At 29.9% G+C, this 18,184-nt stretch overlaps 1 protein-coding gene and 1 non-coding gene across 2 annotated transcripts; one reads left to right on the top strand and one right to left on the bottom strand.

Moving 5' to 3' along the window:
- Positions 1-7,488: 7,488 nt before the first annotated feature.
- Positions 7,489-12,912, top strand: LOC130967940 (fatty acid amide hydrolase-like). Its single transcript, XM_057892999.1, has 20 exons — positions 7,489-7,659; positions 7,817-7,926; positions 8,037-8,097; positions 8,563-8,759; positions 8,856-8,985; positions 9,063-9,140; positions 9,227-9,374; positions 9,489-9,601; positions 9,715-9,790; positions 9,877-9,948; positions 10,023-10,074; positions 10,197-10,262; positions 10,359-10,439; positions 10,561-10,661; positions 10,755-10,847; positions 11,724-11,792; positions 11,882-11,946; positions 12,033-12,094; positions 12,192-12,287; positions 12,383-12,912. The coding sequence occupies exons 1-20, from the start codon at positions 7,560-7,562 to the stop codon at positions 12,449-12,451; spliced, it is 1,839 nt and encodes a 612-aa protein (XP_057748982.1). The 5' UTR covers positions 7,489-7,559; the 3' UTR covers positions 12,452-12,912.
- Positions 12,644-12,715, bottom strand: TRNAQ-UUG (transfer RNA glutamine (anticodon UUG)). Its single transcript has one exon. It is a non-coding gene; the product is annotated as a tRNA-Gln (tRNA).
- Positions 12,913-18,184: the final 5,272 nt, after the last annotated feature.

The raw sequence follows: 18,184 nt of genomic DNA, 5'->3' as shown, positions 1-18,184 counted from the left end.
CTTCTCAAATTTTTTCTTGTTTTACTCTCTTAACAAGAATAAAAACAAAAAATCAAACAAAGAAAAAGAAGAAACACATAATGCTACAAAATTACTTGGAAGAGGATGAACTTACATTCATTTAACTAAAAGAAAGAAAGAAATAAGGAAAAAAAGAAGAAGAAAAAAATACAGCATTAGAGGAAAATATTTTTCTGTATTTGCAGCAAATTTGGGTGTAACACGAAGATAATTGGGTGTATTTTTATTCTAATAAGTTCTGCATAATTTAAAACTCTTTCCTTTTCCTCCTTCATCTTTTATTGCTTCTTCTTTCTCATCTTATTTCGTTTTCTTATAATTCTTCTTGGGAAAAAAAATCAAACAAAGAAAAAAAAATACATAATGTTAAAAAATCAATAAAAAAAAGGAGGGGAAAAATGCAGCAACAATAACAACAATAAAAAGAACCACGATGAGGATGAAAATGCGAAGAAGAAGAAGAAGAAGGAATGCGAAGAAAAATGAGGAGGAATGCAAAGAAGAAAGAGAAGAAGAAAGAGAAGGAGGAGGAAGAACGTGGAATACAAACCTTGAAAAAGAACTGTTCCTGATTTTGCATTATTCAAAGTTGAGGAAGCACGTGTTTACACCAAGGTTCTGAAAACCGAACAGGTCATCGAACCATTCTAGCTACTGGTTTACTGGTTCATAGGTTCAACCGGTTCAACCGTAGTTGAATCGAAAAACCGTTTTCTAATAAAATAATAAAAAAATTATAAATAAACACATTAAAACATAATTATAGTCTAATATAAACCTTAAAGTTGTAATTACATGTCCCTAAAGGCCATTGGGAGCACCTTATATTCCCAACCTAAGTTCTCAACCGTTACCTCACTTATTCTAATTACTACCTGCATAGGTCTAAAGTTTTAATATGATTCATTACTGCATCAAAATATTCCATACAATTTAACTAAATCATCTATTGTCTGCTTACTGTAATCCAGTACGTGTTCCAGCAAGTCTTTATATGTTAAAAACATTCTACCAATTTGTCCGGCTAAGCAGTCTTTATATGTTTAAGTCTCCTATTCTTATTGCCCGGCTGAACAGCCTTTGAAGTTTGAACATACCTACAACAATCATGAAATATAGAAATCTTAATGAAACCCTGAACATTCACTTCCATTGCAGCAAAATCTTAATTATTTTTTCCACAAAGATTGTTTTTTCTTCATTTTACCAAACATTTTTTCAAAAGATTAGTCAAGCAGCTAACTCTAAGTATCCCTTCACTAGTTCCAGTCTCCATGAATATAATCTCTGCCTGATCACCAGATAATTCAACCCCAATATCTCCATTTGCAGAAGCTGCAGTAGCAAATAGAATAAAGGCAAAAAATCAACACAAATTTCACCTAATCCCATATCAAATTAAGAATATGAACAATCCAAAAGCATAGTTCTATCTTCAATTAAATAATATCAGAGTACAATCATGCAATCAAATTATGATAATAAATAAATAAGTGGAACAAAATTAGAGAGTAGTTAGTTAGATAGTTACTGGATTGGAGGCAAGAGTGAATGGGAAGGAGAAGAGAAACGGAAGAAGGAGAGCGCCAACGGGAAGAAAAGGAAGAGCGAAATCAGTTCAGTAAACAAACAACATCCAAAATTATTCACAATTATTCACAATTATTCAACAAACAACAAAATCCAGTTCAGTAAACAAAGCAAAATCAAAGAGCTACTCAATCAAAGAGTTCACAGTTTAGCAGTTCATCAGGTCACAAAATCCAGTTCAGTTAAGCAGGATCAATGATCAATCAGAGTTCACAGTTTCAGAGTTTAATAGTTCATCATGTCACAAAATCAAAGAGCTACTCAATGAACAGAGTTCACAGTATCAGAGTTCATCACAGTATCAGAGACTCAGAGTTCATCATGCAACAGTTATTCAGCCTTTCAATCAAACAATCATAAGTTCATAATTAAAATAAAAATTACCTGGAACTCGAAGTTGAAGGCTTTCTCTAAGAGCTCAAACGCACCTTCAACCAATGTTTTGAACCTTGCCTTCATCGCTTCAACCGAACATGCAGTAGGCCAGTAGGGAGAGTGGGAGACAGACAGTGACGCCGAGTGGTGACTGGTCGAAGGAAGTGATTGCTCGCCGGAGGTGACAGGTTGAACGAGGTTACTACGCGACGGAGGTGAACGCTCGACGGAGGTGCCTGCGCGACGGAGATGACTGCGCGACAACAAACCCGTGTGGCCGTGTGAGCCGGTGAGATCGTGATGGCGTTCTCTACTTCTCTCTGAAACTCAATGAGAATGGTGAAGGTGAAGTGGTGAACTGTGATGCTAAATTGCCAACTAAGGATTGATACATTTAGGGTTTCAGAGCTCCAAACGGCAGCGTTTTGTTGCATAGCTCAAAAATCGGTCGAGTAACGGTTCGGTTCGACTGACCGGTTACCAGCCGGTTCACTGGTTCAATGCCAGTTTCTAGATTGATTTGCAGTTTTTTTTATTGTTCGAATCGTCTTTGTGATCGGTTCACGGTTTGACCGGTTCGACCGGCTGGTTCGAACCAGTTTTCAGAAGATTGGTTTATACGCTCTTTAAATTGAGAATTGTTTCTGTTGGGTTTAGACTGACTTGTATAAATTTGTATGTCAAAAAGACTTATATATATAACAAGTCTCGATAATAATATATAGGAGAGATAGAATGAGTTAAAGAATGAGATAAATAAAGAAAAGAAAAAAAAGAAGAGAGAACTTTTAAATTTTGAAGAAAAATATTTAATTTTAATTATAAAGAAGTGACATGTAACATATTTTAATTATAAAATTAGTAATAAATAATAAAATAATAAATATTATATATTTAATTTTTTTATGAACCAAATTTAATTAAATTAAATCATAAGTTTAAAATAATATTAATTATAACTAATTTTTATTATATTATATAATTTAATTAAATCTATTAATAAAAAGACTTAATATATAACATTATTAATTTAGTAAAAAAATATGAAAGAAGCATCGAACTACTTGGTTAACCCTAATAAATATCTGAACAAATATTTCCTAATTCTTTCTAGAAAGCCCGATTAGGATTGGTCCTACGAAGCATACAGTTAACTAGAAGCTTCTCCGCTGTACACTATTTATGGCGGCCATCATAAGTGGCTGAAGAACTTATTGTTATTGGTCCATATGTTATCCGTATCCACTAGATTATTAGAAGCCTCATGCAGTAGACCTTAGAGATACATTTTATTTAAATAAATATTAAAAATTTAAATTTTATTTTATGTATATAAAAATTTAGCTGTAACAAAATTTTAAATAAAATGTAATCTTTAATTTATTGAATTAAAAATATCATGAAAAGAAAAATTCAACGTAATCAATTCTAATAAAAAGATTGACTATTTGTTTATTTTTTTAAAAAATATTAAAAAATTATCAAAATTTATTATTTTTAATTATTAATTTATTTTTTTAATTTTTTAATTTAGTAACTTAATAATATACTTTATTTTATATTTTTAAACATTAATAATTAATTAATAAATAAATAATAAATTCTAATTATCTTCTAATATTTTTCATTTTTGTTTTAGTGTTAGAGCATCTATAAGAAGTGACAAACAGGCCTAAATCTGTCGGACTGACTTACGTAACCTGTCAAAAAGGCAGGTCGGGTTGAAAAATTGAGACCGCTACATAGCAAAAGTTCGTCGGCTTCCACACTGCTTAAACTGCGGATTTTGGTGGGGGCGAGCTTAGTGTTTTTTTGGTTATGGGGTATTTTTTGTAATTTTTTTGCTAAAACTCAATTTTTTCTCCAATTTTTTGCAATACTTTTTATTCTTTAGGATGAGAATTGAGTGTTTTGAATTATGTTTATTTTGCGTTAAAAATAATATTTATAATTATATTTTGGATGAAAATTTGGTTTATAATTATGTTTATTATATATTTATAATTACAAAACTTTAATGTTTGTGAATGTAGAAATTATAATTTTTTGTTTTTAAAAAGAAGTATAGGGAGTTAATGAAATATTTGTACAATGTGTACAATGGAAGTCTAAGGATGTCCAATTCAGTATTAGAGATATAACCATTAGTGTTACCTTTTTCCATCAATTTAAACTTTTGAGATGAGTTATATCATAACATGGTATTAGAGTTCTAGATTTGAAGAATCAAGAATTCGATACTCAACTTAAATTTTGATGTTTATTTTGGATAATATGGGTGATGTTCATTTTGTAACTCATACAGCCCTGCTATCCCGTCTTTAGAGTGAAATTTTAGGACTGGGATGGACCAACCCATTAAAGAGAGGACTTTTGGCGGGACGAGGTGGAACGGAGTGGGCTTCCCGCTTGCCACCCTACAACTGGCAACAAAATTCGGTCCCTGTTTCAACATTTTGTAAGGAAGAAGGGACTATTGGAGGTGACAAGGAGAGTTTTATGATATCGGAATCATAATAATGAAAGCGTTTCAGGTATGCATTTGTCCTTAATTGGAATTTCCAAATTCTATATATGAATAGATTTCAAGTTTTACTTTTGTCCTATAGTGAGTTGTTAAATGAATATATTAGTCTCTAAAATAGCTTTTAAATTACTCAATTAGTTGGCTCAAAAACTTGATTCTACACAGGTCATGACTTAAGTACGTTGTGGCTTAAATTACAGTATAGTTTATGGGCTTAAATATGTAAATTCAATCTCCTCTACTTTTCTCTTCCGTCGTGATCCAGTGCTTTATCTGGTTATTGGTGTTATTCTTTCTCTCTGTTTAGTAGTTCTGAACTTCTAGCTCTCTACTTCTGCATTTGTCAGGGGCTCGTGAATCTTGACCAGTGATGGCCCAGTCCCAGTGTTGTTGCTAGTTCATGTCGTGACTGTATCTGCTTGTGATTCCAACTTTAACTCCAGTTGCTGTGTTTTTCAGACTATGTTGCTTTTGCGCATCTGATTTGTGCCGAATCGTGATGCTGTTATTGCCTACAGATTTGCATTGAGCTATTACAATTATATAGTTTATGTATTTTTTATGTTTTGAATATTATAGCTATTAGCTTATATAATTCATGTATATAAATTTTCTATTCATTGGTTATTTTATTACAGACTTTCAGTGTTATAACTAATAAATCATGTAATTGTTAGCAGTTTGAAAAAATTATTTATGGTTCATATTTTTATTTGATTATTTGACACTGTTTGAAGTTGATTTCTTACTAGTAAGTATTATTATTAGATAATATGTGAATATTTGTGTAAATAAAATTCAGAAATCCGATCGATTAAAAGCCAGAATAAATTACTATGATAACTATGATGTTTGTGGTGGATGCTTCTTATTTAATTTGTATGATTTGTGATAAATATTTTTATTAAGGTTTAATATTTTTATCAATTGTTGATCTATATATCAAGTTTAAAACTTTAAAAAATTTTAGTTAAAAAATTTTGATGTCAAAATTAAGAAATTTTAATATTAAAGTTAAGAAATTTTTTTATTAAAATTAAGAAATTTCGATGTTTAAAAAATTTTATTATTAAAATTAAAAATTTTTGTGTGTTTGTACATATATTTACTAAAATTTGCATATATAATTAATACAATTTACATTAATATTTATCATAATTTATATATATAAATTAATAAAATTTATTTGTTAAAAATAATTTAATATTTATGTTAACTAATTATTAGCCAAAATTATTAAAATCCGTCGATTTTTAAGACTTCTTAAATTATATATAAATATTTTTTACTTCTCAAAGTTCAAGTTCTGAATTATTTTACTATTTTAATATATTTATTTTATTGACTCGAGTGTATTGTAAATATTTACTCACAATGTTTTTTATCTGCCAAAGTATACCTTATCCCACAAAAGAGAGCAAACTCAATTATGACTAGACAAGTAGAGGTGATAATGGATCGAGTAGTATATAGTTTGGAGCCAACTTTAATTCTATCTGAAATTGAGATTTTTATATAAATTCAATCATATTCTATTCGGTAGTTGAGAATATCCAATTTTAACCCTACCTATTCTTAATCTGTAAGTATTCAATTCTATTCGTGAATTACAAAAGAGATACAAAATTATTATATAATTTTATGATAATTTAAAATAGAACTGACTTTTATGTTAAAAAATATTATTAAATTATTAATTAATAATATTCTTTTAGTTACTAAAGATCTTTTATATTTAGTGAGAGGTATTTGATTTAACATATATTTGAAACATATTTTTATATAAATATATAACATATACATATATAAGATGCGAATTGGTCGGGTAGGGTCGAGACTCAACCCACATCCTACCCGATCCATATGAGAACTCTACCTGCACTCTACACTACCCGCTGTAAATCGGGTTAGCAATCCTACCTGATCGGATGAGATTGGGTTGAATACCTTCGAATAGGATACATGTTGCCACCTTTATAAACAAGTCATATCACAAAGAAAATAATCGTACTAAAATAATTTATATATTTTTATTTTAAATTAACAAAAAAAAAATTTAGTTAATAAATTACAATAAAATATCTTGAAGCATAAAATAATAAGAAATGTATAATATAAACTCATTAAATTTCATTAGAGTTTTTCGATAATTAAATCAGTATTATCATTTTCGTTGTGTTTTGTGTGTTTAATGTAAATAACATGTTTAGTATTTATTGTTTAAATTTATTTTTAGTTTTAAAAGAAAAGAAGAGGGCAAAAGAAGAACGCACGTTCAAACTGCATCTATCTCTATCGTACGGATGGAGTGGCCAAGCAGGCAAACATAAAGCATGGATGTAATGAGAGACGGGAGACGTTTCTACTTTCGGAAAAAAAGCACGAGGATTATAAGGTTGACCGTTTTGGCCGTCCGTAGAAGTTGGACGCTGCTAATTAATGACTTCTAATATTCTCTCTCTTTAAAATTAAAATTATATTTATTTTATATTTTGATAATATTTTTTTAAGTGAATAAGTAATATTTTTTAAAAAATATTGTTTAACAATAAAAATATTATTTTAATTTTAATAATATTTTTTAAATAATTATATTATTTGTATATCAAAATCAATTATTAATATAAAATATATATTAAAATATAAATATACATTAAAAATAAATTAAACTACACATATATCTATATATAAATATATTGATAACTAATTTTAGTGTATTAATATTATTTTTTAGGGAATGCTAAGGAGACAATGACTTTATTGAACAATATGAATAACTACCAATCAAATAAAAACACACTACACCTCTAAATTAATCTTCTAAATTTTAATATTAAAATAACCATCCGTACACTAATAAAATGAACATCCGATATATCTATTATTTACATGATTTAATATTTTCATTGTTCACCTATACTTTTCCTTATTTTTTATATATATAACACCTTGATGCTCTCCTTTCATCTCTCACCTCACCGTTGTATCTTACTGTCCAGTGTCCAAACACCAAGAATCTCCATTTCTTTACTAATTAGGTGATGATATGGGTTTGTTCCAAGATAAGCGTGTGGTTTACAAGCCTGTGAAGGATGTTAACTTAGGCCCTCATAGCACTGAATTCTATTTCCATGACAATGTTAAAGGTTCACCATAGCCCATTTTCTCTTATGCTTTCTTCTTCCTTTTTGTTACTATCGTGCTATCACCCCTTTTTCACTTTCTTAACAGCAATTAATATGTGATGCAAATGCATTTAATAATTCAGAATCACAATCATAAAAATTTCAATTACTGTTACAGCACCACGCATGACTGGCATTGTAGTCAAGATTTTCACTCTCTTGTTGGAAACTCGAGTATTTAGAGCCTCCATATTGTATCTACTCAAGAGGAATAATCTTTTCCACAAGGTTTGTGTTAGACCACGTTCACTTAATTAGCTTGGGTTCCGTCTTGTTTAAATTTGTTCCAATTAATTAAGGATGAATTTGATTCTTAGCAACATCATCCGTTTCTGCAGCTTATTACAAATGCAGATTTGGAAGATTCACCCCTCTATGTTCCCTTACATCACTTTGAAGGTTTGATATCTTTCACAAGTTTCTTTCCATCCATCACTTGTACAACAATAAGACTGTGTTTGTTTTTGAGAATAAGATAAGATAAGACACACAATTTTGTATTCTTGTGTTGTGCTTGATGACAAATTAGAACAAACTATGAAAATCTAATTTATTCTTATTTTTTTCATCCAAAAAATTTTGAAAAAAAATATAATAATTAAAATATAATTATGATAAATTAACAAGAATAATGAAAGAAAAAATGAAAAATAAGTTGTGTCCTTATTAGTATTAATATCTCTGAACATAATGTGTCTGTCTATGCCCCATCCCTGTAAACAAATGCAATCTAAGTGATTTGCTGCATGATCGATTTTGTGGTGGTGGACATGGATGTCATTTGGATTTTTGAGTTCTGTTGAAGTTATCATAATTAAATTAGTCCCATGGAACAATATTGTTAATTTCAGTTTATTTTTGCAGACCACAGAGAACAAGAAGTCAAATGCATAGATCATGCTTTAACTCCACAAGAACAAGTTCAGCTTTCAATAGATTGCTTGCCTACATCTTCATCAGAAGATGATGATGCACTTAATGGAAAAAATTCTTCATTCTGTCGGTGGACAATAATGGATTATTCTAGAGCCTATAGCTCAGGAGATATAACACCACGCATGGTATTATTTTATTTGAAATATTAGATATTCTTTCTGAAGTTCAAAATTTCTGATTTTGATCTTAAGATATCTATGGTTTACTTTGCCATTGCAAAGGTCGCAGAACGCTTTATAGCAGCTGTTGCTGAATCTTCAAAAGCTCCACTCCAAATGGGATTCTTTATTAACTACAACACTGAAGATATACTGAGGCAAGCAGATGAATCAACTCTTAGATATCAGAGAGGTATTTATAACAATTCAGAATCTGATCAATGGCATAATTGAGCTCTGATACTCATTAGATGTATGTTTCTTTTGCAGGGGAACCTATCTCTGTCTTAGATGGAGTCCTAGTCGCTATCAAGGATGAAATAGATTGCTTGCCCTATCCAACCACAGGTGATGGTGTATTCAACATTACAAATGTTAGCTACTCATAGATATTGGATTCAATTCCCTGAATCATCGAAAATTGGTGTCCTTAGGAGGTACAAAGTGGTTGCACAAAGAAAGGCCTTGTGCAGATGATGCTTGCTGCGTCGAGCGGCTAAGGTTATGTGGCGCCATACTTTCTGGGAAGACTAATATGCAAGAACTAGGGGCTGGAACTAATGGAATCAATCCGCATTATGGGTAACAAAACAATGTTTTACTTTAACATTATTATGTTACATAATCACATCTTTTGTGTCTTTTGAACTTTGCATTAGAGTGGTGACAAAAGCATATGCTATCTGTTTCCATTAGGGCTACTAGGAACCCATACGATATGAATAAGATCGCGGGAGGTTCTTCGAGTGGATCTGCTGCTGTGGTGTCTGCAGGGCTATGCCCTGTTGCCCTTGGTGTGGATGGGGCAGGTATGTTGCGTATCTGCACTGACTGTACATCAAAGATTAACAAATTCTGCATGGTAATTGCTTATAACCGTAAATAGAAAGTCTGCATCCATATTGTTTGCATTTGTTTTCAGGATCTGTGAGAATTCCAGCAGCTCTTTGTGGTGTTGTTGGTCTGAAACCAACTTTTGGTCGTGTACCTCATTCCGGGTGGGTATTGTTTTTTGTTTGATTATGTTTAAGGACTAGTGCAAGAATTGTAATGAATTAGTAGAATGATGATATACTGCATTCAGAGTTCTTCCTCTAAACTGGACAGTTGGGATGGTGGGAATACTAGCAGGCACAGTTGAGGATGCATTGATCACGTTAGTAGTTTGTTATTCTTTCTTAAACATGTTTGAAGATCACTTTTGCAGTTTCTAATGCTTCACTTATACAGTTATGCAGCTATCTCTGGTGAAATTCCCTCCAATCAGCCATCCAAAATACCTGTAACAACTATTTTCTTAAACTTACATCTTAGTTTGATTATGTGGTATATATTTAATTTAGCCTCTTCCTAATCTCTTTTAACTTTATGAATATACCATTACTGTGCAAACCTTTCACCAAGATCAATCTCCCACTGCTGCCAATGACAAAGTCTATATCTGACATCAAGTTGGCAAAATATGGAACGGTAAGGATATATTGATTGATTATTCAACTAGACAAATGAAACTATGGATTCCTCTAACATCAGCTTGGTTTTTTAACCACTGATTCCTTCAATTAGTGGTTCAATGATTGCAGTGATGATATCAGAAGATGCTGCTCTCATGCTTTGAACAAACTTCAGGATCTTTATGGTTGGGAGGTGCTGCATGCAAATTTTTTGTCTTGAAAAAATAGCTTTTAACCCCCTTTTTTTTTTAAAATGACTGAACCCTTCAATGAGAAACAACAAAACAAAGTGATATTTATCTTAAACATACTAGACTGTAGATGTTACTATACCAGACATAGAAGTAATGTTCCGAGCACATTATCTAACAATCGGATCAGAGTGCTCCACTTCGCTTGATTCCTTTCGAGAAAAGTATGTATGAAATCTTAAGCCCCTGATTTCTCCTTGTTGTCCCCTCTAGATTCAGAGAGAAAATTTATTGATATCACAAAATTATTACTAAAGGAATTTTGCAGAATTAGGATGGGATACAAGGGTAGCACTTAATTTCTATAGTGCTTTCAGCAGCATGGAGTATATCAAAGCTCAAAAAATTAGGTGAGTCTTGGTCTGTGCTTTCTACTATTTTAGATTGGTCAAGCTTCAACAATTAGTACTATTTTAATAAATTATTTAATTGTTCATTCAATTGTGAACTTTCTATTAAGATGTTGTAATAAGTTGTAACACCAAAATAATAATGACAACATTAAATATTTGACATATGTTTTAAAAATAAAAAATACAATAAAAAAAGTCATATATATAAGTAGGGGTGTTCGGGTCGGGCGAAACCGGGTTTGATGTGATCCAGACCCGACCCAAAATATATATCGGATGTATTTGCTAGACTCGAACCCAGCCCTAAACTTGATAAAATCTACATGCTTTCGGGCCACGATTATACCGAGTGAAAATCGGACCGTTAACATTACCTTCTTATAAGTTAACATATGAAAATATCCAAATTTCCAAGACTCCAACCATTATTTGATATGGTAAAATTCACTTAGAAAAATATATCAATAAACAACATTTTTCTAAAATTAAAGCATAACCACAATCAATACTAATATTGTGTAATAACACCAAATATTTAAATCAATATAAATAACACAATATTATGCATTAGTCTAGTTAGTCTTATGCATTTTAAACATAAAACATTAACTTATAGTCTTATAATGACTAATAACACAAAATATTAAGATTTACAATACTTAAATTTCACATAAGAATAACTATCATGCATCACTAATAACACAATATTAATTGTGTATGATAACTGGGCCACCGGACCGAATTCGGGTGGCTCAAACTATAGCTCGGACCGGATCGGGCCATGCACCCCCTATAAGAACAATAAATTTAAATAATATACTAAGTGGTTATTAGAAACTAAAACCAAACACATAATTTCTAAATCATGGACAGGAATCGGCAGTTACAGTTTCACAAGAAAATATTGGCCGAGGCAGATGTCATTGTGTCACCAACAACAGGGTTAGTTACTCAACCACGCACTTTAATTTCTTCACAATTGAAACACAGTCGCTTTCTTTCATTAACTAAAACGACATGCATGCATACAGTGTCACTGCAAACCCAATTCAAGAGGATGCTATAAAGACTGGTGACTTTGACTACCCAAATGCAGGTACATTAACACGTGACATTAAGCTTTAATTTGCTAATAACTATTATATAATTTGTAAATATTATTAATTTGCTACTTTGTTTCAGCTGCACTTGTTCGGTATTCCATATCAGGAAACTTTTTGGGACTTCCTGCGGTGACTATTCCAGTATGAATGATTGATTACTTTCTCCTTTTACATAGTGCTACTCAAAGTCCAAATCATTTATATCATTATATGTAATAAAAAAAACTTCACGTCACAGGTTGGATACACTGAATTGGGGTTGCCTATTGGTCTTCAATTTATTGGAAAGCCTTGGGCTGAAGCAACACTCATACACTTAGCATTTGCAATGCAGGTAAAATTAGTTCCTTGCTTTCTAATCATTATTTTTTTGAGATCAAGAACTAACATACATATGTATATGGTGCTGTATGCATGTTGTGATCCTAGGCCATCTGCATGCCAGAATACAGAAAGCCAGCAGTTTTCTATGACATGCTAAGAGAAAATGAAAGTTAAATCCAGACCAGAGGTTTTCTATGATTTATTAAGAAAAATCTGCTATAGTGGGACATCTTCTGATAAATAATGATGATAGCTGCATGTTCTTTTCAATCAAAACATGATTAGTTGTCCTGTCTGCTCTATTGTGATCCTTTTTTAATCTTAAAATTTTATTTCTATTCTTGAAAAAGGGGGAAAAGTTAAAATAGGTCCTACCGGGAGTCGAACCCAGGTCGCTGGATTCAAAGTCCAGAGTGCTAACCACTACACCATAGAACCTTTGTTGTTGTTTGCCACGTAATTATTATTTAATAAGTTGTGTTCAATTCTTACTATACATAGCATACACTTTTCAATCAAACTCGATTTGCTTACTACATTTGGAAGTTTGAACTGTTTCGTTTTACCTGCTGTAGCCATTCAAAATGTATATTGGGATTTGAAAGGTGAGATGTACACGAAACTTAAAATAGTAACCAAACGTATAATTTGTCTCCATCCTCAATGGAATCTCAATAATTATTAATTAAACATCAAATGCCAAAAGGTATGAACGAATATTTTAGAAAAATTATTAGAACTATGGTGAGCAATTTTCGTCCGCTAGAGTAACTTCCTACAACTGTTTACGTTATAAATATATTGTAAAATGCTTGGCAAGAGAGTAACAATAATGAGTGATTTGACAATAATGATTGATTTGATCGCCATTATAGTTTCTATCTTATCCCAGCGTGTATAGATGAAATCATAGCTGTGAGAACCGAATCGGTGATCGAACTGGTCAAACTATTGGGTTATCAGATTATTGGTTCAACTAGTGGATCATTGATTGAACTGGTTAACCCGGTCTTATATAAATAAAAAATAAAAAATAATAAAAAATTTAAAATTAAAATTTAATATACATATTTTTACTAACATTTTAAGAATATCCAGCTATTCTAAAATAATATGAAATAGAAATAATAAATATTTTATTAATTTTATTCTATCATAAATATTTTATTTTGTTTTTATATTAAAATAATAATTATTTTCAAATTTTAATAATTTATTAATAAATTTATATCTATTATACTATTATATACTACAAGTATTTATTAAAAAATAATATTAATAGATATTATATAATTATGAAAAAAAATAAGTAAATGTATAATTATTTTTAAATAAAAATATAATTAATTTAAAAATAAGTGAATTTATAACTAAAATTAAAATAAATTAAATAGAAGTAAATATATTTGATAATATATATATATATATATATATATAATAATAATAGTAATAATAATTTGTAAATATATTAACTAGAATTGTGACAGTTTGGTGATTGCGACATGCTCCTGTTTTAGTGAGGAGGTTCGAATCCCACCTCACCCGTTTTAAAAAATTTTAATAAGGGGTTAGAAAAATTTTAATAAGGTGTTTGTCTAACCCTAATTACAACTAACATTCCGTAATAAGGTGAATGTTATAAAAAATTTAATTTTGGAAAATTTTAATAAGGGGTTAGGAAAATTTTAATAAGGCGAATGTTATAAAAATTTTAATAAGGTGTTTGCCTAACTCTAGTTACAGCTAGCATTTTGTAATAAGGTGAATGTTATGGTACTTAAAAAATAATATCTATTTTAAAAAAAATTAAAAATTAATATTTAATTTAAAAATATAAAAATAAATAATTTTAAAAAAATTAAAATTTATTATAAAAGATAAATTAGACAAAATTTAAGTAACAATTCATAAGCATTATAGAATTGGTCCGATAATAATAAAGAACACAAGATATTGTGTTTTTTACATGACATCATTCTTTCGTATTATTATGTGTTGTTCACTAATCTCTTATATTTTTAAAATATTATTATAGGAGAATAGTTGATATAATGGTATTCAATTTTACTATTTATTTATTAATTAATTTCTTTTTGTTAGATAAAAATATTATTATATAAAAAAATAATTATATGTTAATGTCTCTATATACTTATAATACGATATTTATTATTTGACAGTTTAGTTATTTTAGTTATTTCTAAAGTTTTTAATTAACACTAGACAAAGAATGCGAGAACAATTATAGAGACGATTCAATTTGTCGAAAATAGTGTATAAAGTGTAATTGTTAGTTGATATAGAAAGTCTATAAATAAGTATTAGGCTAGCATTATAAAGAAATTCAGTTTTTTTTTTGAAAAATACTTAAAAATCCAAAACGTTCTCAACCCATTGATATCACCAAACACTTGGAGTCTTAAGTAATTTCTTTGAAGTTAAACACCTATAATTTGTTTTTTTTATTAATAAAATGTTTCTATTTTTACGTATTCTTCTCTTTTACGTTTATCTTTTCTTCTTCATTCTTTCTTTAATTTTCTGTATGTCTTAATTTCTGCAATTTGTTTTGCCTCTAACACCTTACATTTCTTTGTTTATTTGCTAATTTCATTCCTTTTAATTTCTATTAACATTACAATTACAACATTGAGATACCCACATTTTCTTTAAACATATAACAAAATTCAAGTAAAACAAATTGGTACATTCAGTGGGACATTGTCAATAGATTGTAGTTTGTCAAAAAGAAAAAACCAAGAGTTCTCGAACTTGCATGTGGTTACGTAGTGGTAAAATCGTATTTCCAGATACTAAGAAATCAGCATAAGTTGACATGACAATATATCTATAGCTTCTTTTTCTACTTTCAGTGATGAGATTAGAGAAAATGAGTCCAGAAATATTAATGCGATTTCAAACACAGAGTCTATCTTTTTGTCAGTGAGGCATGATGTTGTTGGTCATGCCCATCCAGGATTAAGTGCAACTCACATAAATACTGTGGGGTGGCCGCCTTATGGCTTGTCATTGGGGTATGTCCCCCCATAGTGACACAAAAATTGTCTGTACCTCTCTACTCAATATTTTAAATTTTTTTTTACCAAAATCCGTATGTCATGTCCAATGTACCTATTTCTGGGGTATCAGGTTCGCATATATTACAACAAAACTTGCCACATGTCATTAATGTAGGAAATAACAATGCATCTAATTCTACTACACCTACTGCTACTAGGGCAGAAAATTTCAGGCTTGTGTTTTCTTACATATCAAGAGTAATGTCTATTAATTAACCTAGTCAAACTATTGGATCTTTAGTAAACATTAGGCAACAGATGGATGAAAGCCACCATAATTTAGTAAACATGTTAACTCATCAAATGGTGACAGTTTTAAATCCTCTTTTAGAAAACACAAACACTAAACAATTAAATATACAAGTTAATAGGATTGCTACTATGGTAAATTTAGAAGAAAATGATAACCATGATTTAAGATTTGATCATTTCAACCAAAATGGTAGAGTAATTCTTAATTATGATATTTATATGCCTAGACATAGTTAAAATGCTGATGATATGTTGAAAAGACTTAAGCAAAACAACTTAGGAGGCATTATAATCTAGCTAGAAACGTCGAACAAGTTTTAAACCATTTAGAATTTAATGTTGGTTATTTAAATATGTCATATTTGGTGTCAACTTTTCCTGAATGTATCCAACACGCAAAGCTTTCAAGAGGTTGAAAATTTCTAAAATTCCTTACAAAAATTTTTAGAAAAGAAAATAGGTCTACAATAGAGCATATTACTCGACATACTGTTGAACTTGGGGAAGTAATTTCTAATGAACATCTCAAGATGAGATATTTTTCTTTTTTTTTTTTTAACAAAAATGCATTCAAGTGGCTTTCCAACTTGAGACCAAATTCTATTTATTTTTAGGCGCAGTTCGAAAGAGATTTTTATGATCAATTTTTTTGAGGTGAATTGAAAATTAGCCTTATGAATTTATTCTCTATTAAATATGCAGAGGGAAAATCCATGGATACTTAGCTTATTTGGCACGATTTTTAGAAACATAAAAAATAAGTATTTTATTCCGATTTCAGAAATCAAAGTTGTCAAAATAGTTACTAATGGGCTAGAATTTGGAGATAGAAAAAAACTTGTTAATCAATATACTTTAGATCTTTTCTAGCTAGCTGAGAGGGTAAGACAAATAGAGCAAATTAAAAAAGAAAAAAATTTTCAAAAAATGTTCTAAAAAGATTTCATATGTTGATTGCTTTTTCGATAGTAGTGTTTCAGATGAAAAAGAGATTTATATTGTTGAATTACGTGGGGGTCCTCATTATGTCTGCAAATCTTTGAAGCTAGTTAAAGAAAAAGAAATTTTTTTTCTTATTTCAAAGTTGAAAATAAGATTTATTCTTTTGATATTTCTAAGGTAGACCAAATATTTGAGGTTTTATTAAAGGATAAGCAATTTATTTTACCGGAAAGAAAAAAAATGCCTTCGGCTAAAGAAATAAAAAATAAAAAATTTTATAAGTTTCATAAAGTATTTTTGTACACCATTAATAATTGCGTCCATTGTAGAAATTTGATACAAAAAACTATTAGGAAGGAAAGATTGAAGTTTGAGGATAAAATTACTATGAAGGTGGACACTAAACCATTTGCTACTGATTCAAATTATATTGAGTCATTCAACTTGTCGATCAACATGGTAGAAATTGACACCACAATGGCTAGTGTTCAAAGTAAAAATAAAGACCTAAGGACTTTTGAGCGAGACAAGAAGCTGGTTTATCCTTGTCTTGGTGAGAATCTATTAGATTTTTTGCTGAGAATTAAAGAATTTGATAGCACCATTGCTATTGCACAAAGTACAGTTCTATTTTTGATAAGGAAGCTGTAAAAGAGTTTAAAAAGTATATAATTAAAGAAAAGAAAAAGGCCGAGTTAAAAAATAAAATTGATGAAAAGGAGAATAAATCTAATGAACTAAAGTGAAAAATTGCTAAAGAAAAATAAAAATTAGACTGTCAGGATTCTTTGAATAAGTGTGTCAACAAAGTTGTGATACAACCCGTCAACTAGAAAATGAAGATTGTGGTAATGATTGACAAAAAATTTTATAGCTTTTCTCAAAAGACAAGAGTCTCAATCGCCAAATTTTTAAATAACAAATGGGTCCAAAATCTTAAGAATGTGCAGAATCAACCTACTATTTTTTCAAAAGAAAAAAAATAAATAGGTGAGATTTAGACCTTTTAAGCCTAGATGTTATGAATTTCAATTATGAAATATGAATCATGCCCAAGATGGAGGTAGTGTATATGTTTCAAAAAATGTACCTGTTTCTTCAAAGTCAATTTTTTCTTGTTATAATCCTAACATGAAGAAGATTCCCAGTTAATCTCATTAGCAAAATTGTTAGGATGTTCCAAAGTATTCTATGACTTTGAAGTAAAAAGAAAACATACCTGAGTATGTTCCCTTAGAGCCATACAAGAAGTATAGTGAAGATTTTCTTTCTTTGCTAATTATGGCCAAATATACAAAAATAGGTAATTTTTCTACTCATCCTAAAGACAATAAAAATGTAAAAAAAAAATTTGGCTGAAAAAAAGAGAGCGATTGAGCATGAAGGAGAAAAAGATGAAGGTTTAATTACTGACAATTTTGACACCGATTTTGATGATAGCTTGGATGCGATATTTTGAGTCAACTTGGTTGTAGTGTTAGTACTGCCTGAAGAATATAGTCAAGTTTAGAAAGTAGAATCATTAGAAGATGATTGTTATGATGTCTTTTTTAGAAGTGAATGTTTATCGCTAGATGATAATATGTGTGGTGGGAGATTATTTGAGAAGCCTACTGAAAATGATAAGGAGCAT

Source organism: Arachis stenosperma, chromosome 3, assembly GCF_014773155.1.
Source record: "Arachis stenosperma cultivar V10309 chromosome 3, arast.V10309.gnm1.PFL2, whole genome shotgun sequence".
NCBI classification, from domain to species: Eukaryota; Viridiplantae; Streptophyta; class Magnoliopsida; order Fabales; family Fabaceae; genus Arachis; species Arachis stenosperma.
This window is presented reverse-complemented; position numbering and strand designations above follow the sequence as displayed.